The 25,546-nt window shown below is 37.7% G+C and overlaps 1 protein-coding gene across 1 annotated transcript in view; it reads right to left on the bottom strand.

Annotated features, from left to right (window-relative positions):
- The window catches only part of LOC126752988 (protein dachsous), a 46,673-nt gene that overhangs the window by 6,839 nt on the left and 14,288 nt on the right, over positions 1 to 25,546 (bottom strand). The window contains exons 7-10 of the mRNA XM_050464081.1: positions 17,834 to 18,336; positions 6,964 to 8,182; positions 1,634 to 2,086; positions 1,114 to 1,486 (exon numbers count right to left, since the gene is read on the bottom strand). Of these exons, the coding sequence (XP_050320038.1) occupies positions 1,114 to 1,486; positions 1,634 to 2,086; positions 6,964 to 8,182; positions 17,834 to 18,336 (2,548 nt within the window). The remainder of the gene's footprint in view (positions 1 to 1,113; positions 1,487 to 1,633; positions 2,087 to 6,963; positions 8,183 to 17,833; positions 18,337 to 25,546) is intronic.

Below are 25,546 nucleotides of genomic sequence, written 5' to 3'. Positions count from 1 at the left end.
GTTATTGTGCGATTCCTTTGTGTTTGGCTACTTTGAAGATGAAAGGTCCATTATAGCCGACAATCAAGGCGCACAAAGCAGCGTGCTCTTAGTCAGACGATAGTCAAATATGTAAGAGGAGGTGAGGTGGTAGATATCTGCTTTGGCAGCAGACAAAGCGCGTTGAGGAAAAGCGACGATAAAAAATGTGTACATGACAGCGGGTAATTCTCAACGCGATGCGCGACTAGTCTGAACATTCTTCTTCTTTACAAAAATACCTAATCAATTAATTTATAGGATTTAAATGGAACATATGTATACATATATAAGACAATTTATATAATATAAAGAAAGTTGTTTTGTTTTCCCATCTACATAGTTATATCAAATTTCTTATATTTATGAAAAAATTAAATAAGATTATGATTATGATTATAAAGAGGAAGAGAAAGATTTTTCCCAAAATCCACCCATGTATTAAAGGGTAAAACACAGTGAAATAGTACCGCATCCTCAAAATCATATGTCTTATGAATTCAATTAAGAATTGAAGAAAGCGAAAGAGTTTTCGTGTGTGTATTCTTATTAAACTTATCCTAGCCCGGTAAAAAAATAAACACAACGTTTTAATATGACTTCGATTTCCCAAGGAAATATATTTGATATCGAGTTGGAGAATTGCGTAACTCACTTTTATACATACATATATAGATCTTCAAATACTTTATGGTTGGAATGGTTGTGTTAAAGAGAGTGTATTCCGATTGCTAGGCTAGGTTAAGAGAACTGAAAGATAGTTAGGCGATAAGCTCAAGAAGTCGGCTCTTCTTATCGAAAATTGAACTCCAGAGTCGACTTCCACAACTGAATCATTATCTACCGTTATAAATAAAATCATATTTTATAATTATTCAATCCTCTCTTCTTTGTCAGAGATATAACAGTTTCTTATAAATAGTTTGAGTACCCCTTATTTTTAGAACCTCAGAGTTTCTTGACTTCTCCAATAGCTCAACATTTGTCAAATCTCGATCAGCTTTTTAAAAGTTGAACTAAATTTTCCGCCGTCTGTGTTATATTTAATACTATATTAGCTAAAAAAAAATATAATCTTTATATTCCAACACTCACCCCACTGTCGTGATGATGCCTGTTTTGCTGTCAATCGCAAATAACCATTGTGTCTCATTAGCCAGCGAGTAGACCAAACGCGCATTGATACCCAAATCGGCGTCCGTCGCCTTGACGCGCAACACGCTTGCGCCGACAGCCGCACTCTCGGCTATATTCGCCACATATTTTGTCTGTTCGAAGCGCGGATCGTTGTCATTATGATCCTCAACAACAACTGTGATGTTGCAGTGACCCTGGTAAGTGTTGGGCGTGCCGCGATCTTGAGCCTGGATCTGTAGCAGGTAACGCGAGTGCTGTTCGCGATCGAGACAACGCGCTGTCAACTCACCAGTTTGCACATCGATGCTGAACTTATTACCGATATTGCCACCTGAAGACAGAAAAAGGAATGAAAAAAAATGCGCAATGAATACGAGGCGAGTAAAAGTCTGCATGTGGCTTTGATGCTTACGATATTTGAGCTTTAATTTTGTTTGATATTTGGCACTAATATTCTATTTAAATGGCCAGTACTCACCAACAATGCTGTAGAAGATCTCGCCATTTGCGCCCTCATCGAGATCGGTGGCCACCACCGTGTGGATGACCGAGAACTCGTTGTTTTCCGGCACGGACAGCGCATAGCAAGCGCCGGGACGAAACTCCGGCGCATGATCATTAACGTCGCTGATTGTGACGATTATTGTCGCAATATCAAATTGTCCACTTGATGCCGCAGCTGTCGCTGCCAATGGTGAGGTTGCCGTCGTGCCTGCGCTTGTTAGCGTACCAATCATCGTTGTTGTACTTGCCGCTGAGGTAGCCGCCGCCGTGGTGGCGATATTATTGGTGTCATATACGTAGATCGGTATCGTGTAGCGCGCTTTTGTTTCGCGATCAAATTGTCCGCGTGTGGTGACAATGCCGCGCTGCCGATCAACGTGGAAATGATTATCGGCGACACCTGTTGGTATCTCGTAGCTGAGATTGCCTGCAAAAGAAAAGCAAACGACACATGCAATGTACGAAGCAAATGGATAAATGCGGTAGTGTGTGTGTATGTGCATGTAAGTGGGTCTGAGAAAATATTTTCAAGGAAATTACATTAACAGTTAATTGTAGTTTGCATATTCGAGTGAGTCTCGAGCATTGTGTTTGTGCCTTAAGTTGAAAGCGTTCACTTGATTGGACTTATGTCGTGGCTGATGAGTCTGCCAGTGGCACTGCTGACAATCACAAAGTGATTGCTGATCCTTGACAGTTTTGTCATGTCAATCAAAATCACTGATTGCGGAAGCGCGAACAAGTGAACAACGTTCGGAAATCTTTAAATTAAGGCATTCATTTCATTCACCACTCAGGGCACAGATTAAAAGATGACTATCTTAATTAAAGGTCATCGTTTGACTTTTGAAATATTGGATTTTAGTACCATTAATTTCTTGAAGAAATCGCTTTCACAGTAATATCTTTTCGATTCAGATAAGCAGTATAACTTAATCGGATATACCATCATTCTCCTATTTTTGGTGCAATGCATTAATACCTCAGAATATGGATTGTTCAATCCGTTGAAAAAAGTTATTTGTTTTTCAACGAGAGCTTTGGAAACAAAATATTTGGTTACTCGAACCAAATAAAATATATTAAATGGATACATATCGCCAAATATATACTAAGAGTTAGGAAACCGTTAAGCATATAACTAACAAATATATTTATTTAGACATATTATATTTTGGGAAAGGCATATATAAATATTCGCCTGACGCTCTGTTCGTCACTAAACGAAACTCTGAGATGCATTATTTGGACCCATTACTCTATTATCAAATCCATTATAAGCTATGTTTTTGCGTTTGGTGAAGTAGATTCTGATTTTCATATAAATGGATGTGTAAACAGTGAAGTTCAAGAGAAATCGTGTAGATATAATTGAAAGAAACCCAGGGCCGCCTCTCAGGTGTCTATATAATCGTTGACAGTTATTTTACTATCAATGTTTTGTCACTGAAAATATGCAAGATCTTAAAAAAGCGTTCAAAATATGCTCAATCAAAAGACCTACGGCATTTGTAGGAGAAAACATAAATAAACGTTGAGGTAGCCTTTGATCATTTTAGGATATATTGAATAATATATAGTGAAATACTTATTTTATATTCTTCCAGTGATAATTACGACGAACTGAATGATTTTTTCAGATTTTAGACACTTTGAGTTTTCCGTTTCAAACTGGTGAATTTCACTATGAATCTAGAATTATGCTAATATGAAATAAAATCAGAACTATCCATTTTGAAAGAACCAAACATATATTTTACACAAACTATTGTGATAGGGAAGGCCTACTTCCCTAAATCATAGCTTAAGCTATACATAAAAAACAAATATATAGAGTTGACAATAATCCTAAACTAAAGCAGACACCTCTTTTAATAACCAACTATAAGTTAAAATAAATATCACGATGACAGAAGAGACTTTGGGTCCACCCTGGATTCTATGTCTCTTATTTCAATCGGAAGCGAGAGGCTTTTGAAACCTATTCGTAAGATCTACTCCCTCAAAATCACTTATCTTAGTTAATTTGACTTAATATTGCTCAATTTGATTGTAAATTATTGTTGTATTTTTCGGTTTTGCAACAACCATTACCACAACCACGTCACTGTGGTCCTATCAACGCGTATTGTTCCCCAACGACAAATCGATAAATCGTTTAGTTTTAATTAATACTAAAATAAATGATAACATGTCCTTGAGAGTAAAACATGCAATTAAAAACAAGCTACAACAACAATAGCAACAATAGTGCAGCTAGCAACAGCAACAGCCAAACCCAAGAGCAACAGCGACAATCAGAATGCGATGATCGCAAGCGCAACGAAGGAACTCACCAACAACATACACACACATACACTTGTTTAGAATATTTGCATAAATACACACACATTTATATGTGTACATATGTAAATGCATAACTGGCGGTTGCCGGTGGTGAGTGAGGCAGTGGAGGAACAGCATATAAAATGAATGCCATAAACTGAATGCAAATAAAAAATCAAAGGAAACCGTCCTCTACTTAATTTAACAGTGGCGGTCATAAATTTAGCAACATATTCAATGCAATGGCAGATGGAGCGATGGCCGGGAAAATAACCACAACAACAAGTTAGTAGCAGTCACCGGCAAGCCCATTACCACCAAAATGTCGTTAGCAACAGTGGCAGAGTAACGGAGTTGCGTAAATGGAATTGGACGATGACTACGGTCATCACCGACGGTGTTGGTGAGAGCGGTGGAGTATGCATGAAATAAATGAGAATTGTAATGGAAATGCCAACCAACGGGTCCACCGTCAAGCTCTGCCTTGCAGAGGGTTGAGAGCACTTGGCGCTACGCAGATTGAAAAACCCACACAAAGTGCCCGACAAAAGCTAGGAACTATATAATTTTATATATAGAAGCATGTAAAGAGAGGCAGGGAGGAAAAAATGTAGGGAGTGAGGGAGGTTAATGTTGCAGCAGCTGCGAATTAAATAATTCTTTGAGAGCCTAATTCGTAGCGCAAATTTTTATGACAGAAGGAGGTTCCTTCTAAGCTCCAGCAATCTACTTCAGTAGTCGTTATTGGACCAGTACTTATATATAAGAGCTTTCTTTTGTTTAATTTCAATACAAACACATATTTGTGGATTTAATGCGCAGATTCGCACTTGGCTGTCAATTTTTTGTCACAAAAGTCACGTTCAGCTATCATTTTGTCACTGCGGGTCAGCCCGGCTGACAGTGCTGGCAATGACTTTTGAAAGTGCGGCGCGCTGGTATTTTGCGCTCATTTATGTCCATAAAGCGTGTACATTTGACCGTCATGCATATGGCTTCCAGGCGCTATTTTGTTATACCGTATTTACTTTGATCTAGGTATATATGTATGTATATAAACTCTTACATATGGAAAGGCAAATTTTGGCACGTAATACTCGTATTCGTACGTAGAAGGCTTGGCGTAAACAATGGCACAATATTTTATCAATTGTCGAAAGTTGCGCAATTTATCGCGAAATATGCCCGAACAGGTTGTCAGCTGTAGCGTGCATTGTTTTTGCCACTGCAGCCGCCGCTGTTGTTAAGACTGCTACTGTTAGCCCTGACACTGTCCCTGCCAAAGTTGGCCGAAAGCACATTTTAAATGCCATTTTAGGTTAAAATGAGTACAAAAATTTTCAATAGTAAAAAAATATTGAAAATTAACCAAATATTTCTCACTCATAAGCGGTTTTAAATTTTTGGAATGATGTCATATAGTTTTTAGCAAAAGAAATTGACAGTTTTTTGTGACTATTATTACCTGTTCTCTATTAAAAATGAGGTACTCTTAAGAATCGCACCCTACTGTGCAAGCATTGCAAAAGGTTGCTGCATCTCATTTATCTGCTCGTTAAAGTTTGCGAGTTGAGTTCGTTACGAGAATATGTGGATATTTTATTGGGGAGGTATATTCATTATCTTCAGTGTTACTAAGTTTTTATTTTACATAGTTTTACTATTGTGAATTGATGAAATTACTGTTACAATTACCACTAAAAGAGTGGTTATTAGATAAAAGAGCAAATATTGATTTGTTGATTTTAAAATTTATGTCTTCAGTACCAATTATTGCGATCTTTCTGTTTGTTTTCTCTATTTTACCATTTTCGCGCCGAATAGATATTAGATATTTAGACTATATTGTCTTTACCAACGTACAACTATGCTTTAAGAGCGCGAATTTCTACTGGGGCCCATCAACATTTCCTCATACATAAGTGTACATATACATACATACATCCTTTGGGCCCTGGTTGAGAAATATATACTTTTCGAGACTACATACAAGAATCATTAATATATCTCCGTGTGATACCTCTTTTATGCATTCAAAACTTATAAGGACTCAGTGTCTAATCATAGAACCTTTGGAGAATTTATTAGATTTGACAACATTTTAAAACTTTACTCGAGTTATATCCTTCCTAAATGCCTAAAAATACCATTGTTGTTTATGTACATAGGTAATTTAAATTTTCAATTATTTTCCCGCAGTTATTAAAACTTTTACAAGTACATATATCTTAAAAGAGATATACCCATAAATCTTAGTTGTCTTAAGAAATATCAGGAGAGTTGAGTTCTAAACTGTTAGCGATGTAATTTCTTATATTTATCCCACAATAGTTCAAAAAAATATACTACTTCATATACAGAGTGGCGCAAAAGTCAGAAGATGCTATACATTTTGCAATTGACCTCCAATGTCAGTTCTGTTTTGACATTTGTGTACTAAAGACATGCGAAATACATGTAAATAAACAATGGTACGCTACACTGCGTGCCACAACCGATATGCTGAAGGATGCATTTCCCGGGCGCCTAGTCTCCCGTTTTGGCGATTTGCACTGGCCAGCAAGGTCGCCTGATTTGACCGCTCCAGACTTCTTTTTGTTGGTATTTTTGAAGTCGCAGGTTTATGTCAACAAGCCTCAGACTTTTGCAGCTCTTAAAGACAATATCCATCAAGAATGGGAGGACTTATCGCCGGAAGTTCAGGACAAAGTGATGGAAAATGCCAAAAAGGGCTCATATGACAACCAACTGTGACGGTGGCCATTCACATGATATCATATTATCGACTTGATGTAAAAAAATTTAAAGACCAAATAAAAATAATCCACAAGCAGAATCAAAGTTTTTCGTTTTTTAAAAAAGTTTTTCATTTTCCAAAAACCATCGGAAGCTAATTTTTGCGCCACCTGTTAGTTGACACAATCAAATGCAGAATAAAAAATATATAAATAATGTAAAGAAAATAATATTTCTACTTACCGCTGTCCCCGCCATTAAAGGACTTCGCCGCTACCTGCAGCACAAACGTGCCAGGGGCTGCGCTTTCCGATATATTTGCGTAGTAGACGGATTGATGAAAACGTGGTGGATTACTGTTGGTTCCTTGTACCAATATCTGTAGCTTCAGTTGCGACTGGCGTGCCGTTGGTGTGCCGTGATCACTAGCGCTAACCACCAAGTTGTAGCGATTTCTTTGAGCGTTGCCTGACTCAATCATATCACCAACACCACTTGTTGCTGTTGGCGGCAGCTGCTTAGCTAACTCCATGTATCCTGTTTGCGAGTTCAAGCGAAAGTGTCCCGCCTCGTTGCCACTCACAATGGCGTAAGTGATCTCGCCATTTGCGCCGGCATCTCTGTCGATCGCCACAATATGCGCGACAGCCTCGCCAATGCGTAGCGCATCACTGACGCGTACGGTGGCGACGGGTGGAGTGTGAAACCGTTGATCGGCGACTGAAGCGCTGCTGGCTACAGGCGACACAAATTGTGGTGCATTGTCATTGACATCTGTCACCAGCAAAATGGTAGTTACTTTGGTGCGTAGACGCGAGCTTACATTTGAAGATTGATCCATAGCCTCAACAATGAGTGTATATTGTTGCGTGGACTCGTAGTCAAGTGGTGCAAGTAGCGTCAATGCACCCGTCAATGCATCGACACTAAATATCGGTTCTGCCTCCTTGCGTTCAGTCGATGTTTGTTCGTTGGAAATTTCACTGCCAGCAATGCTACTCACTGGTGCATAACTGAGCAATTTATATTGCAGATTGCTGTTGCTGCCTGTATCAGCATCTGCTGCGCTGAAATTGTGGATTACGGCCCCGACATCGGTGGCTTCACTAATTTTTAATTCGATAGGATCGTTCAACCATCTTGGTGGATTATCGTTCACATCGGCAATTTCTACCTTCACCGTAATAGCACTACTTTGTGGATTGTTGCTAGCGCTGGTGTCCAAAGCTCGTATTTCAAGCCGAAATTCTGACTGGACTTCGCGATCCAGCTGACGCGCAACTACCAATGAACCCGTATGTCGATCAATATCGAATGCGCCTTCGATGACATCCTTCACCAATGACGTGAGTGTGTACGTGACGAAAAGATCGCTGTTGCCGTCGATCAAATTCTGTTGATCGACGCGTTCGTTGGGACTCACAGAACCAACCACAAAGCCCACTGGCACATCTTCGGGAACCTAGAGAAGGAAGACGACAATTTTATATTACTCAAATAGCTCTTTATATTTATAATAGTAATTTTTTCAAGTCATAAGAAGTCAGGTTTACCACGAATTCAAAACGTTAACACCTTCCAGTCCAGTGAATTCTCATAAATATTTAGTTATAATTTAATTTGCGCATTTCGTTTGCTTACTGAAAACGAAAGCTTTGTAAACCAGTGTTGAAAAAATGCAATCTTAAAAACATATTTCAAACTTTCAGATAACCCCACAAGCTCAACACTTAACCGCTTACTTTATTTGGCTTTTAGGGTCACACTGTTCCAAAAAAATATAAAGTTTAAATTTTGACAAGTGAGGAAAACATAAATTGTGCAAGCAAATGACTCAAAAGAGAGAATCGCTTAAAATAAATAGCACCCGCTTGGATCAGGTAGAGTGCGTATCCAATAAGTTAGAAAGCACAGTGGTATTGATGTGAAATTAGAAGATACCTAAAGAGTTTAACAGAGAAAAGGCTTTCAAGTAAATGATGAGAAAATTTTATGTATTTTGCGCTCTCACACTCAACCAAGCCTCAAATAAAATGGGGTATTACTTTTTATATATGACTTAGTAGATTGTTTAGACCTCAATTTTAATAGCAGTTCCTTCTGATTTGTTTCCTTAGTATTTTAGTGCCAAAAATACACCCCAGTTGGTTAAAATTTCGATTTGGAAATTTAAATAAAATAAATTTCTTCGAAAACAGCAAAATTCGACCGAGTTTTTCATATTTAATTTTCGAAAAACGACCGATAGTCTTATATTTGTATGGTACATACATACAATGTTTATCCATAATAACAATGCTAATATATGTACATATGATCTTTCTGATAGTACAGGCATAATCTTCCAAAACATCTGCGTCTCTGAATGACGACATCCCTTCAATTGCACATTGTCGGTAGATACGGCGAGTAATGAAGGTAGAAAAGTATTTACAAACTCTTTATTTTATGAGCTACTAACAACACGAATTGGAGATCCTAAAAGCATGCATCAAGTTTTTATCTTTTGAAGTAAAACGATTATTTATTATAACTTGTACCGCTTTATAGATTACTTTTATTTAGGTTTCACCGTTGCAGAAGATATTGGTTGTCCTTTAATGGCTCACTATTCATCGACCTTCCTGAAATCTCTGTCTACCTACAATCATTAATAATATGTTTTATTAATTAAACTACACGACTCTCTCCGAAACACTGTAAACTGAGACGACATCGATTTCGTTCCGCAGCTGCATTCGGAGAAATTATACATTCCAATGCGCTTGGTTAGGTGCAACTCATCACCCGGTCGGCGGACCGTAACCGTACGAAGCAGAATGATGTCACAGGAAAGAAGAATTATTACAACAACAACAGCGCCAACGAAATGTCAGCAAACATTTTAATATGCAAAACCACAGAATTGCCTACGAGCGGCTTGTAAGCAAAAAAGCGAAACAAGTCAGAAAGAACAATGAATGTGGGTAAATAAAAGTCAAGGAAAATGAAAAAACAAATTGCATGCGGCATTGTGCAGCGCTTGCGCACATATAATAAATGACACATACATATGTTGTTGTTGTATTATTTTTCCACTTTTTCCTGCACCTCAAAAATGCACTCTCAAAAATGACAGTGATCAGATTTATGCCTCGAAACCGCAGCCGTTTGTGAACTCGCCACAAAGCTTCACTGCTAAGCCGTGCCGTATCCGCTTGCCAAACGGCACTTTTGCATTGCCACATTGTTATCGTTGTTGTTCTGTTGCAGTTTTGTTGACATTGTTCCTTGCTGCCGCTGCTGCTGTTGCACATTTAAGTCATAATTTCTGTGGCGGCATTAAAGTTTTATGCATTCACTTTGTTTAATTTTTCACTCATTTTTATACCCTTGCAACATGTTGCCATAGAGTATAATAGTTTCACAGTAAAAACTGAACGATGGGCGTGGGCCGTCCACTTTTACGTGAAATCACATATGTCAGGACTCGTCCGACCTATGTCAAACAAATTTGGCGCGTGACATTTCTCTCACATTCCTATGTAACCGTGCGAAACTTGGCGAAATAGGACTGCAACCACGCCTACTTCCCATTTATCAAAATTTTCAGTTCCATCTGCTTCTTTCACTTTCCTGTATAAAAATCAATAGCATTCAATATAACGGGATAAAATTTTGCGCCTTAAAGTATGGCACTTTATAACCAAAAATTGTTCAAATCCCACAAAAACTGTTCAAGTCCCTAGGTACCGAATATGTGGACCCTAGTATCTAGAATTGACTTTTGACAGAAAATATCGGCGAATGGATGATATATATATAATTATTGAAATTCAGAGAAAATACTTTCCTATTAGTAGTTTATCTGTATGTTAAAAACGGTTTAATCGGGTCAATAGCTCCCTTAGTTTTCATATATCTAATAAAAAGGTTTTCGAACTTCCGGGTGACCTTAGGCTGCATATATCAACCAACAAGTGAGTTATATCAATGAAAATGATGGAACGTATTCTACTGATGATAGTGTATTTTGTGCTTAATATAACTAAAATTTAATAATAATTTTCGAACATCCGGCTGACCTCACTCCATATGATTAATGATGGTATAACTACGAATCTCAGAGAACATATAATTAGTATGTGTCATGTAAATACAAGTATTATGTAGAATTGGCAAAAATAAACCAAATCGGGTCGATACTAGCTCTAATTCCCATATACTGCATATGTATGGTATAATGGTTTTATTTTTTCTAACATACCTCATGCCCAATATGTCGATGAACCTATGAGATATATAGAGAATATGTTTATATAATTAATATTGCTTGCATTCTGATTCTCTGGTTGACGTTTTACATCTTAAGGTATTTCCCTGGCTTTAATTCTTGCAAGCACCCGAACTTAGCCCTTTCTTATTTGTTTTCTTTGCCGTTTGTTTTTGCAATTTCTTAGCTTTTTTGCATTCTCCACTCTGGTAATCAGCAATACTCTCATCACCTTTCCACCGTTGCGAACACGAAAGTTGTAATCGCACAATCGCAGCAGTTGCCACAGCGGTTGTTGCTAAGCCACTACCTGCAACACCAACATATGTATACTTACATCCATACAAAAAGTAGCTTTATAATTCACACTGTGCATCTAGTACACATACATATCTATGCACATATCAGAGCTTTATTGCATTGATATTTAAGAAATGTGTTGCTGCTTTCAAACATTTAAAGCAATTGCATCACTAGCAACTAATATAGAGCAATTATATTAACGGTCATTGATTCCTGTTGCGGCATTTTTTGTTTAAGCAAATGCTGAAGAGGAAATAAAGTCGCAAATTACCGTTGCTGTTGCTGTAGTGTATGCAAATTGAGTTTATTTCTGGTATAATCTTAGTACTTTCGCCTCACATCCATCAAATTATGTCGCGAATCGTGGCACTTCGCTCACTGCGGTCCTATAAAATATGTTAAATTTTCCAGTTTAGTTCTGTTGTCGCCTTTTATATGGGAGCGAAGCGTGGAATCAATCGATTCGTATTAAATATGAGCATAACTGTATCCACATATAAGAATGTGTACTTAATTTAAGGTTTTGTGGTTTTCTTTCTTAATTTTTCAATTAGTTTCTAACTGCAGAAATGCGACATATTTTCTTAGACTGGTGTAAATTTTTTGGACATCGTGGTGACAGTTGAGCGAATTTTGAGAATTTAAAGTATAACCATATTTGACAGCTATTTGTTTTCGAAATAAAGGTTCATCTGCTGATTTCTACTATCTAGTGAAATCGGTGACCTTGAAATTATATATTTGCAATGATATTACTGACTGCCATCATTGGAAATGTTGAAGAAAATCTTTTAAACCGAACAATTTATCAAGAAAGCAGTTAGAGTTACCAATTGTATTCTGGATGTCGTGAGATTATTGAAAACCGGTTTCAGATGATTTCTTGTTACTGTTGTTGCAATTCAGTGATAAATTATTTGAGCATTGTCATCATCGTGGTCTCACCTTTGAGTCACCTTCAGTTGTTTCGATGTGGTGCTATGTTGGAGTAGGTAGCAAATAGGTTTTTAGCATAATGCTGAAATAAAGGGCAAGATATACTTATCTTCCATATGTTCGATGTATGGTAAGGTATTTTGTATGCAATTCGTAATATCCGTAAACTCGCATCGGAGTTCTCTTAGTAACTTAAGCAATGAATCCTTGCGGAGAGAGATTTTTAAAAGAACATTCGAACGCTGTACGAAATCTGGATATATGTAAATTGTTGAAAGTTCTCGGTGCATTGTAGGAATGACTACGAGATGTTCTTGGCAGTAGAGATGGCTGTGGATGAGAGTTCCTAACTGGAATGACATCATTGTATAGAAAAATTGTGATTCCAACAATTTTCCGATGATTAACTGAGTGAGATAGCAAAAACTATCAACTCAACTTATGTAACTCAATTCAACTCTACTCAACTCAACACAACTCAACTCAACTCAGCAATGGACAAAACTAGAATAATTAATACAAATTAGCTTAATAACCAGATCGCATTATTTGCTCAGAGTAAGCTGATTTAGCAAGGCCTTAAGTTGAGGGTGGCAGTGACTAACCCTCGTAATCTTTGGACGAATGTTTACTTCTATTAGGCAATGGACTAACCTCTTGCCAAGAGTTCTTCAATAAAATAAGACATCAACGATGTGCTCGGTTCCGTGTATTCACATTCCTCAAGAACTGTCAAACCAAGAACATGCTTGTTCATATCGCACCAGCGAAAATGCTTTGATATTTGAAGTTTACAAGAGAGTACTCAGCAACCCAGAAACCTTTATGTCATTACAAAGGATGAAAGGGGCGTTCGGTCAACGTAAATCCAAAAATCGTGTAAGAACAACGAAACGAGAAGGCGTCAAAGGTTTACTTTGTTTTTATTCGCCATCTTTGTACTGCACAAAGACAGCCGCCGATGCGGACACAGACAAAACACTAGAGTCACAAAGAGATGCGCGCAGATGGATATTCAAAATGCAACACTGAAACGCCGAAATGCGTCAATTTTAATTGTGCCTGCGCGATGTGGAATTAAAAGCAACGTACAACGCGCGGCATTAAATTCATGCTCTTGTTGTTGTAGAAAGACGGCGGGGAGGTGCGTGGTGAAAGAAGTGCCTTTTCAAACCCAATTAAATGCATGTCAAAGCGTATGTTCTGGGGTGTTGGAAACGTATCGTACAACACCAAATACACTCGTGCACAAGAAAATATATTTTAAGATCTTAATGCAAAAAATGTACGTGCAACAGTGTTCTTCTGAGTGCGTATACTTGCAACTGACAATACCGTAAATGCAGCCACAAAATATTCTTTGTGTGTGTGAATATATATGCATGCGCGAGTTTGTGTTTGAGTGTTGGCTTGAGCGACCGCTCGAAGGTATGCAAAACACGCGCGAATCGAACGTGATGAAAATGTTTAGTAGCAAAGCGGTTTTCGTTGTCATTCGCACTGTGGCGACGACCGCAATTGACTGGTGTTTTAAATTGCACCAAATGACAGCGAAGTTTGTAGTCATCTGACAGCGCAACACATACACACACGCGCGAATCTATGCATTTGCATTGGCAAATCGTTTTAACCGCAAAAAATTGAGCGTCACATGAAGTTGTAAGAAAATAACACAGAGAAAAAGGTTTGCAAAATAAAAAAGAAACGAAATAAATATATTACAAACGAAACAAGCAGATATGCGAAACATAAAAAATGCCAAAGTAACAATAACAAGAATGTAATAATCATGACTTAGTGACATTCGGTCTGCGGCATATCCACTTAAGTTATTTTCATTTGTCGGCAATGGACAGTGAAGCTACTATAACTGAAATATGGTGTGTAATAACTTACTTTATAAGCAGTGATCTCTGAATATAAATAAAAGTTCTAAATGTGTCTATAACAATATCCGTATTGTCTTTATTAAAAGAAACAGTGCTTTTATGGCTTCAACCGAACAATTTCTTTGCAGATTTTAGCGTTGATTTGGAAAATAATCTTTGCTAAATTTCATAAAGATAACTTCACAAGTAAAAAATGTTTCCGTACAAGGACTTTAGTTTGATCGATCAGTCAGTTTGTATGAAAATTTAAAACTGAAAGCGATAACTTACATATAATGGGTTGTCAAAAAAGTCTTGCGTTATTTTTATTAAATTTTTTTTAATTGAAATTGAAATGAATTTTTGATGACTCATGCCCAGCTTTTGATCGATTGGCTGCTACTATGTCGGTCTCTTTCGACCAATTCAGCGATTTTATCGCAATTTTCGACGACAACCTCTACACCAGAACGAAAACGTTGAAACCATCGTTGTGCGGTGGAAATGGAAACTGTATCGGGTCCATAAACTGCGCAAATTTTATTGGCGGCTTGAGATGCATTTTTGCCTTTATCGTAGTAGTACTGTAAAATATGCCGTATTTTCTCTTCATTTTGCTCCATGTTTGCGACACTATAACTCACGAAGGACTTAAAAGAAACGACAATCAATCAAATAAAACTAGAACTACCCACTTTCAGCGCCAACTAGCGAAAATACCGCAAGACTTTTTTGACAACCTAATATATTCAGTGTTTCCGACGTTACTTCCCGAGTGTTACAAACATCGTTGCAAACTTAATAAACTCTGTTTAGGGCATAAATATTACTCAAATATTGTAAGTACTCCGAAGTAAGTTTCCTCTTAATTTTTATTTATTACTTCAATAGTTCTCGGAAAGTAGATTACTATGGAAGCTGCGATAAAGACCCAAAGGTTTTTATATTGGGCAGTCGAAAAAGTCTTTTCGTATTTGTAATCAAGCTTCAACTTTTTGTTTATATTTATAATAATAAATAAATAAACAAATATGGAATTTAGGATGGAATGAATAGCTTACGAAATGTGATGAATGATAACAAAGTTCTATACGATCACTTAAAATTCATCTCTGCTTGGAAGACTTCAAGTCAACAGAATTTTGGTTAATGAAATTTTAAACGAAGAACTCAAATTTATCCTTTGGCTTAACGAAATTGTCAATACATCAGTAAGTTTATAAAGCTCTCTTTGATAGAAAACACATTTTTAATTTAGAATACTAACTGTAGATCCAAACACCTTTTAAAAATCCACTTATCCCATTTTGACTAGCATCAAATGCGGCACAGTGAGGGGTACGATCAATTTGATATTTTGTAAATGTCTTCTAATAGTCTTAAAAAGATGTTTGGCAATAAAATGTATCGCAGCACCAGCTTAAATGTTAAATGCAATAGCTGGTTTGCCCCCTTGAACCTTAAATTTGCCGAACCCTTTATTACAGAGTAATAACAAACCGTTCGACTCGAGGTCATTAAAAATACCACAATCAGTTTAACTATAACATGACCAAGTTTTCGGAGAATTAAAAGTGCTATATTTACTATTGCAGTCTTGTATATTATCAGCTTTTCGCATTTTGTCGAAAACATCTCTCTTATTGGTGCTCATAGGACTTCGGCTAGTAATTTCACATTTTATTTAATAATAGTCATTCGAATTTCTGAAGGTCTTTTATGTACCATAAGTAAATAAATTATATCTTTATAAGCAACTGCGCACCCAACTATTTTTCTGAGAATGGAGTTGAATCAACAAAAGTTGTGGTGTGTGAACATATACTTACCAATACTTTCAGACTTGTTCACCACTCAGGTAGAACGCTTTGGCTGGAGGACATATCTAACATGTTAACTTGATTCTCTTTAGCGCTGCCCCACTGTAACTCATTAATACCAACCGCTTATGGCAAAACTTATTTAATTTAACTTGAAAGAACTTATACGGGTTGAGGTTCTTTTGCTGACATACAGTGCTTGCGGAAGTTTTGAAATAAATAAATCTCGACATTTGCTCCCACGCTTTAAGAAATCAACAGTAACATATTCCCAAGCAAATAAAACAAGAAATGCATAGTGTCAGTGAGATGAAATGAAATAAATTGCATAAAAAGTCTGCAAGTGTTCTTTGAGAACACAGCCAACAAGCCGTTACGCCATCACAAATATTTCAAAGCTTCTGTGCTGTATGAGGCTACCTCATGCCATTTTTTGTTTCCAAATTCAATTCGAGAAAAATATATATACATTTTTAAACATGTATGTGTGTTTCGTATTTATTTTGATAGTATTTGATTTTTTGTTTCTTTTCTAGGCAAATCGTGTTTCCAACTTTTGTCACGTGACGCTACAAATCATCGTCACATATAGAATACTGCAGAAATGGTGAAATAGAAAACAGCTTGGAAATAAAAGGAGCCGTTAAAGAGCAGCGACACGTCAACACACACACACACTTTGAATGTGCTTGAAACACATTCCCACTAAACCTGGTAGCTGGACAACGCAGCGGTGCAATGGTGTTGACGACGGGGGTGTTGGCAGAGGCAGATCTTATACAAATGCCGCTCATTGTCAGTTTTACAAGCGTAATAACAAAGGCGGAAAGACAACAACAGCAGCAGCAACATTTCTTGCTTGAAAAAATGAGCAAAAAGAAGCCGAAATAAACTTCCACATCACGAATTTTCCTAAACGAACTGAAAGAGGCTGAAGATGCCTAAAAATTTAACTTTATAGGCTGTCTATCTCATAGGTACACGTCTTGGCGGTTCAATGCATGAAGGGCAGTCGCTGGCATATGTTGTTGCTGGCTTGAAAGTAGGACTAGAAGTTACAAGCGTGAAACAACGCTGCGGATTTTTCATTCCAGGAACTGACATTAGCGGCTACACAATGGCGGCTGTGGCGGTTGTGGCGGCTACCGAACATATTTGCTATGAATTGTTGTAAGCAAATGAGGCCAGGTGTTTGCAATCTCTGCTGGATGCTTTAATGATCACTGATATACTCACAGTCTTAGGTTTATTCATATGTTTGCGCGATGTGCATAATGTGGCATCAATACAAATTGAGCAAAAACCATTTAAAGTAACGTTACTGCCGCTATGTTTGGGTATCGACGAACAAATAGTTTTTAAATCAACTATTTCTTCTTGATTTATTGTGGAAAGCCTGTCTTTGAATAAGTTTGGCTTTCTTGATGCGTAAGAAGTTGAAACATTCGGGGTCGTTTTAGAATCTCATTAACGGAGTACCCATTTTTGTGCCGTTATGACTATCAACGTCAATATTTTGACAGGGTCATTGCCTCATTGCTCTTTTTTTGGTATTGTCATTCTCTTTGGTGAATATAAAGAGAGAAGATTTTTTCTACTGTGACTCATCTTCCGTGAAAGTGGGGAGATCTAAATAGTTAAAGTTTTTTTGGTCACATAAAAAATTACATTTAGGTCCGTACTTCCTTAGGCTGTCATGGATATGGAAAGCTCAGAGACGCATAAGCTCCTAGGATCTACAGAAAGAAGCTTTTATTATTCTTCAATAAGGTGAAATATTTGGATTTATAACTGTAATGCTATAAATATTTCTACTCCCAGCAGTATAGCAAAAGTTTGAGCACCACTGCTAAGCTTATTTGCAAACTCGGCGTTGAAACTAGCAAATCCTTACGTACATATGTATTTATTTTTTGAGTTTTCTTTACACTTACCCGAAACGCTAAGCTGGAACTGGTGAACGTCGGTCGATTGTCATTCAAATCCAACACCTCAACGCGCAACAAACGTATCGACTGCTTGGGTGGATTGCCACCGTCCGTGGCCGCTACTGCCAAACGATAAATACTTCGATCCTCATGATCCAGCACGACTCGTGTGCGAATTACACCCGTTACTGCATCAATGTTGAACAGGCCGTAACCGTCCGAATCACGACCTTTCAATATCGAGTAGGTGATCGATGCATTCTGGCCGTTATCACGATCGACGGCACGAATGCGCACCACCTCAGTACCGGGCGGCTGCTCTTCGCGTACGCTGACCACATCCTCTTGCGGATCAACAATGTCCGGCGCATTGTCGTTGACATCGGTGATGTGCACTTTGATGGGAATGCGCGCACTGCGGTAGGGGGTACCCTGATCGCGTGCCTCCGCCACCAGATCGTAGACGGCGCGCAATTCGCGATCGAGCGGTTCGCGGGTGGTGATCTCGCCTGAACATGCAAAGAAAAAATAAGAATAATGAAAAGGCTGGAAATTAATTTTAATTTATGCAAAAATGAGGGAATTCTTTCTTTATTTTCATTCAAAGAATATAAGAAATTTTTTCAGATGCTCGCAGTAAGCTCACTGGATTTGCAAATTAGAACAGATGTGTGCGGCGCTGTTGTGACTTTTGTTGACCTTTTTCTCTTTGCTGCGTGAAGAAATTGCAGAAAAAGTAAGAATTCTTAAATGGTCGAGAAAGTATTACCTTTTCAATTAGGCACCGACAAAAGCGCCGGCGGTCGTCACATGATTTATTCCGCATTCACTGATTCTGTGTCAGATCGCGTAAATCATGCTTTCCCTGCATTTGCGCAGCGAACTCCTTTGCCTAGTCGTTTTTAGACGCCATTATTTTTCTTCTTGAATGAAAATCAAATTGAATAAAATACCAAATATTCACTCTGTTTGCCAGACTATTCAATCAAGTGGAAACTGGACAAATTAAACGCGCGAACGGGCGGACAACTGGCAGCTCGTGTGACGCTTGAACGGTCACTCGTAGTTGATCGCTCGTTGGTGTGTTCGTCAGTCGATTGCATTGAGTGGCCAGTGTGGCCAATGAAGTTGAAAATGTTTTGACTTTCAGATTTAGGTCGCCACTCCCCGGCAGAGTAATGATTAATGGGTAGCAAAACACCAGCGACAACACTAATGGCAACAACAACAGTAATAGCGGTTTATAAAAACGAATACATGCGCATGATGCATGTTCTAATCGTATAGTATATGTATTTGATAGAAACAATAAGAAGATAGTTGGAATGTGGTGGAAATGAAGACACATATATACAAATTAGTGTATAAACATTTAGTTTATATACAAGTACATACTTATGTTGGAAAACTGAGAAGATATTAACATAAACAGCTGTCGGATATGAGACGCAAACAGCTTCCCACCTGCCGACGCTGCTTTATATCGCTGGTGGCCAAAAGCGCTGTGTGAGTGTGGGAAAATGTCTCGACACTGCCGCAGTTGTCAGCAATCAGCTGCGATGGTGGTCTCTACAACCTTTCTGGTTATTTAGTTAATCTTGAGCTTCGTATGGTGAAAAATATTCGTTTGTAACTAGCAATTATTAAAAGTACTACAATTAATGTAAGAGTTTGCACTCTCTTTTCTCTTTAATTACATACCGGATTTTATTATTAGTGGAACAATGTGAAGTTTCTCATTAGAAAACCTAAATTTTGTAAATTCCACTTGATGAGTCGTCTGTGTTGAACGTGAATAGTGTTATGAGTAAATAAACTACTTTGTTGGTCTAAACTAAATAAAAGATAAGACGGAGCTTTAAAAAAATCAATGCCCAACCGATATGAGCGGGACAATCCGCACACGAAAGATCAATGCTTAGAGCTAATATTAAAGCGATTTAGATTTGGAGTACTTTATAAGAAAGTTTTTTAGAATGTTTCATGTTAAGAAAGTACAATTTAATTTTGTTAAAGCCAAAATAGTGAGTTCGATACATCTAATCCGCTGGAATGAAAATTAAAGTCATGATAATCTAGCCGACGGACTGATTCGATGAATTTAAGATTTATTCTGAATAACTTTAACAGTAAAGGTCTAAATAGACCTGGTTTGCTGACCAGTATATTTAAGTTAATTTCAGATAAGAAAAATTAGTCGCAAACTGAAGTCTTATTAAGAATATTAAGTCAAGCATTTTCTTGCGATAATTAATTTTCAACGAAGACTTTAGGCCTTTTGGTCTTAAGAGAAGCAAAGGTGTTACGAAATTCCGTGACCACAGCATTTTTTTGTTTGCAGTGAATATACTTAACAGAAACTAACCATCTGCTTGTAAAATTTATGCAAGAAAAATTTATAGCATTAAAAACATTTAAATATCCATAGATTTTAGGCAAGACGATACAGTGTTATTATTTCTTCTGATAAAAGCTAACCGGAAGTTCGAAAATATTTTATTAGGTCTATGGGGGCTAAGGAAGAATTCACCCGATTTTACCCATTTTTGGCACAAGGGTATGCTATTATACACAAAAGTATTCTCACCAAATTTCAAAACTAGATTTCACAGATTGGCCGTTCGGTAAAAAATCAGCCATGAACACTGGGGTCCACATATTTAGTACGTGGATTCCTGAAATATTATGGTCCGATTTTGACAAGGTTTGGGCGTTACATGAAATAACTTGAGCACTATTTGGGCAAAGATTTATATTGATAACTTTATTGATATTTGATTTGGGAAAAAATAAAACGGTGAAAAATCAGATGGAATTTAAAATTTGTTATATGTGTAGTAGGCGCGGTTGTAAATGGATCATTTGAACAGTGTATAAGAGGAATATCTGGTATCAAATTTGGTTGAAATCGGTTAATTAGTTCATAAGATATATTTCACCTAAAGGTGGGGGGAGCCACGCCCATTGTCACAAACTTAATGCTTTCTCCTGTAAAGCCCGTCCATCTTTATTTACTTTTAATAGTTTTTAACCGTATGAGGAGAGAAGTCGTGATTATTATCTGATTTTATCCATTTTTAGAAAGAAGAGATGCTAAGGAGACTTCTTGTCAGCAAGTTTTGTTGATTTAGCTTTAGCGGTTTGGAAGATACGTTAATTAAACCATTTAGGGTGCAGGACTATGTTCACTTTAAAAAAAAATTCGGTCACAGTTGTCCCACGCTGCTGAGATCCTCAGTACCAAATTACGGATTAGTATCTTAATTTAGTTCTTAATTATACCCTGAACAGGGGTTGTCACGAAGTTTGTAACACCCAGAAGGAAGCGTCGGAGACCCTATAAAGTATATACATAAATGATCAGTATGTTGAGCTGAGTCGATTTAGCCATGTCTGTCTGTATATATACGAATTAGTCCCTCAGTTTTTAAGATATCGTTTTGAAATTTTGCAAACGTCATTTTCTCTTCAAGGAGCTGCTAACTTGTCGGAATTTCGATATCGGACCACTATAACATAAAGCTGCCATACAAACTGAACGATCGGAATCAAGTATGGAAAACTTTCATATTTGACAACGTTTCTTCACGAAATTTGGTAAGAGTTATTTTTCGTAAAAATAATGTAATATCAGAAGAAATTGTTCAGATCGGCTAACTATAGCATATAGCTGCCATACAAACTGAATGATCGGAATCAAATGCTGGTATGGAAAACTTTTGCAATTGACGTCGTATCTTCGTATCTGCTTAAGGTAATAACATAATCTCCGAAAAAATTGCTCAGATCGGATTACTATAGCATATAGCTTCCATACAAACTGAACACATAGTTACTAAAATAAATGCATCTGTGAAGTGTATATTAGCTTCGGTGCAGCCGTTTTTTCTTGTTATTATAATGTTTCCGCTTAATGGCACTTTGTAGGTGCAGAAAAGTATTTCTTCGCAAGGTAAGCTTATACTAGCGCTAGGTGAACGAGACTAGTAAACTATTATTATCATATTAATTTATTTTATACTCGTTGGTCGTGGCTTCAAAAGGCTGGAAAATTATTATATTAGGTATAGGAGAGCTACAGAAAGTATTGATCCGATTGCCTTAGGCGCTAAGGTTCATATATACGGTATTCCGGCTTGAACAGTTGTGATCCAACTTACTACCAATTGGTACCGACTACTACATATAATGCCCTTTCATATATTTTCGCTTTATTTTTAGTGGTTTGCAGAGCTTAGTTGTGGGACTTTAGCGAAGGGTAGGCAGTCACTCGGAATTCAATTCTTTTATACACCTTGATCATTTATATATTTATGTATATATATGTATTTATAACTCTATATCAACCGTTAGGTGAACAAAACTGTTATACTCTCTGTTGCAAAATGTTGCGAGAGTATAATTACAATAATGGCAGAAATAGCATTAAGAAACGTTCTTGTTCGTAGATTTTTGAAGCAAAGTTGTCTCCCAAGCCTAAGAAAATAAATTCAAAACCACCAAAAAAATAAGAATAAATGATATTGCATAAATTTTCAATGTATTAAGGGGGCTGCCTGCTTTAGAAGCTTCAAAAAATATAATTTTTTTTTTAATAATGTCAAAGCTAGAAGGGAAATAGTGACCGAGCGTCTAGCAGATACATATGTATGTATGTATATATGAGTGCTTGGGCAGAAAGCGAAAACTTTGATGCGCGATTTCTCGGTTTTTCATTTGTACGATTTTTCTTAATTGGCGGGCAGTGTAGAAAAACAAAACAAAAACAAATAAAAGATAAGTTTGAACACATTTTTAAACGCATAAAGGAATTTTTTGGTCAATAACCTTTTTTCAATTTTTAAAAATTTGAAGGATTTTACCCTTTTTTTTTGGAATTTTCTTAGATTAACTAGAAGATAAGTTATTAACAAATATTAATCTCTTTGAACTTTTTGTTTCCGATAGAAATTGCGACCTGCGTCTTGCCCGCCGTCCGACAAATGCACATGGGAGATGTCTCGTGCAATTAATTCCCAAAGGCAGAACATCAAAGATTTCGTATCCAAAAAATTTGGATGAATGATGAATATATAACTATAAACCCTAGAAATCAATTATTTCTTTCCCTCCCAAAAAAAATCCTCAAAAATGTCGATTTTTTAAAGCTTCTAAAGCTGGCTCCCCCCTTAAGTTAACAAATATTCTGAAACACTGAACAACTGAACCAGGAACAGTGCTCCCTTAAGACTCAGGAACTTTTTATTATTCCGAAACCGAAGTACCTGTATGAAGGGCAAAACCGTGAAAGTATTAAAATAAGTGTCTTTGCGAAGTTGAGACCTATGTATGTATCTTAGCAATTCAACAAATTTTAAAAAGAAGAAGTTTTTCAAATTGAGTGGTTCGTTTAAAGTAAATAAATTTATGAAGAGACAATTTATGTCTTTTCTTGGAACACCTTCGAAATTCCAGTATTAAAAGAGCCTTTTTGAACTAACCAAAGATAAATAATTCAGCATTTTCCTTTGTAGTATTGAGGCTAATCACTTTTCATATTTTCATAACCGGCACTTTCCAAGAAGTCACGTCAAATGCGCGGTCCGTCATTCTCTCTATATTCAATTTTGATTTACGGCCACAATATTCATAGAAACTTGCAGCGTTCTGAATATTTTCAATTACGTGTATCTCAACTGAGTAATTGAAAATAACATCCGCACGAGATAAAAAAGGAACATACACACACTGAACCACGAATGTAAAGCGATCGTGTGTGAACTTGCAACAATGTTAACGATATATCTATCTTCGCTGATGTGTTAATATTCCGCGCTACGCAATTCTTTTCGCAGCCACATTAGGTGAGTCAAAGCGTTATAAGCAATGCGGAAAATGCCGTTTATTGGCACATCAACCGACTTTCAATCACTTGTATGTTCATATATATGGGCTGCAAGCGGCCCAGCTGCTGCCGTGCGGAATATGAAATCAAACTAGTTCAGCAGCGGTCAGCGCAGTGGCAGCTGTGCGCACACAACAATGTTTGATATCTACTGGTCATGCGCAGTGTTTGCAGTGGTGAAGGAAGTCTTGAATGTTCTTACACATATGTAGTGCTTTGCCTCTGTTGGTATGAGTACCTGGTCTACAGGATTAGCAGCACCACGCGATTTGCATATTTAATTTAAATAACAGCTAAGCTCCTGATCTGTGCCACGGCGCACGAGCACACACATGACAGTATAAAAATGTATGTGTGTTTATAAAAATGCACTGGGAGCTGCAACATGCTGCTGCCGCACACACAGTGGCCACAAAATGTCAACCACTTGACATGCCATTGACGGATGAGCTGACAGCGTTAAAACTGTTGTTGCGCGCACACTAATGGCTCGACTGCCAGCCATTCATCCAGCCATGCGTCCCAGCAAAGCCGTTCGCCAAGATATACGGTTGATAGTGAGATCTTCGTCTTAGTTGCGGCGGCTGTTGCTGCTGCTGCACGACGACAACAATGCAAAGTTGCGACTAAAGAGGTAGTAAAAGTCAGCCTGTGCAGCGTCTATCGCTGAAATATGTACATGGAGATCATTTGATTACCAGCGAAAGAGCAAGCGGCGCAGAAAACGACGAGATGTGTTGGTTGTGGAGGGGAGTAGCTGTGTGTAGCATAGCTCTGAGTTAGTATTTATTATCTACAATATTAGTGGTTGTTTTTTATTTTTTGCGGCTGCTAAGCACGGACAGGTTTACTCAATACATGTCCATGCCGATAGACCCACCAGTTGGCCGAATCTTGAAAATCTGCTGCTACATATTATATTGCGTTTGCAGCGTTACTACACACCCGTCTGCCTGCCAATTTGACGGTTGGGAGCCCAACTCCGAGCTGTCTAATTTGAAAAGTAGAACAGTAATGCTTGGCCACGGGTCATGGCGCAGTACATGGTTGTCAGTCGGTCGGTCCGTTTGGCTCTCCGACTTGGCCTGCACGGCGTTGCACTGCACTAAGCTGATCTGTGCTGCTGAAGTCTTTTTGAAGGAGCATTTATATGGCGCTTTTGGCCTTGTCCTATACATTGCCAGTGCCAGGCCGCTTGCTTTGAGCGGGGCAGTTGCAAGTGCTGCCAGCAAGTTGATGGAGATGTTAGAAATGTTAGTTGGCCATGCCGGCAATTCGATTTTTTACTAAGCTGAAGTGACATTAATTTATGTTAAAAGGAAATTCTTAACTTTTACTGCGCACAAGCCAAATAAATACATACATTGGCAGGTACGCATAAAAATGCTTACACTTGCAAGAAGTTGGATATATATTGATCCAGAGCTTTTAAATTGGCTCCGGTTGCTGACTAAAAGGCAAAGAGGTGTCGTCGACAGAGAGCATTTTGTGTACCAGATTAATTTCTAAACGACTAACTCTCTGTATTTTAATTCAACAACGTCTTAGTATGTGACATACAGGCACCCTTACAGGATTCGATATACATACAATACAGCGATAAGGGTATTTGTGTCGGCCTACAAACAAATTGAACCTATTTCAAGAGGTAAGAGGCCTATTGACTAATGTAATTAATTGAAAGTTCTACTTCATTTTAGGCTCACCTCTGCGATCCTACCTCTTTGGGTATTGTTGGGGACAAAATACATGTATATGCAAGAGGCTTTAGTTCGATTCACTAAGGCTACAATTTGATACCGGTTTCGAGAGAATCGAATGACTTCGTTAAAACG

The sequence above is a fragment of the Bactrocera neohumeralis genome, chromosome 3, assembly GCF_024586455.1.
Source record: "Bactrocera neohumeralis isolate Rockhampton chromosome 3, APGP_CSIRO_Bneo_wtdbg2-racon-allhic-juicebox.fasta_v2, whole genome shotgun sequence".
In the NCBI taxonomy this organism is placed as follows: Eukaryota; Metazoa; Arthropoda; class Insecta; order Diptera; family Tephritidae; genus Bactrocera; species Bactrocera neohumeralis.
Note: the sequence above shows the minus strand (reverse complement) of the source record. Positions and strands in the feature narration are given on the sequence as shown.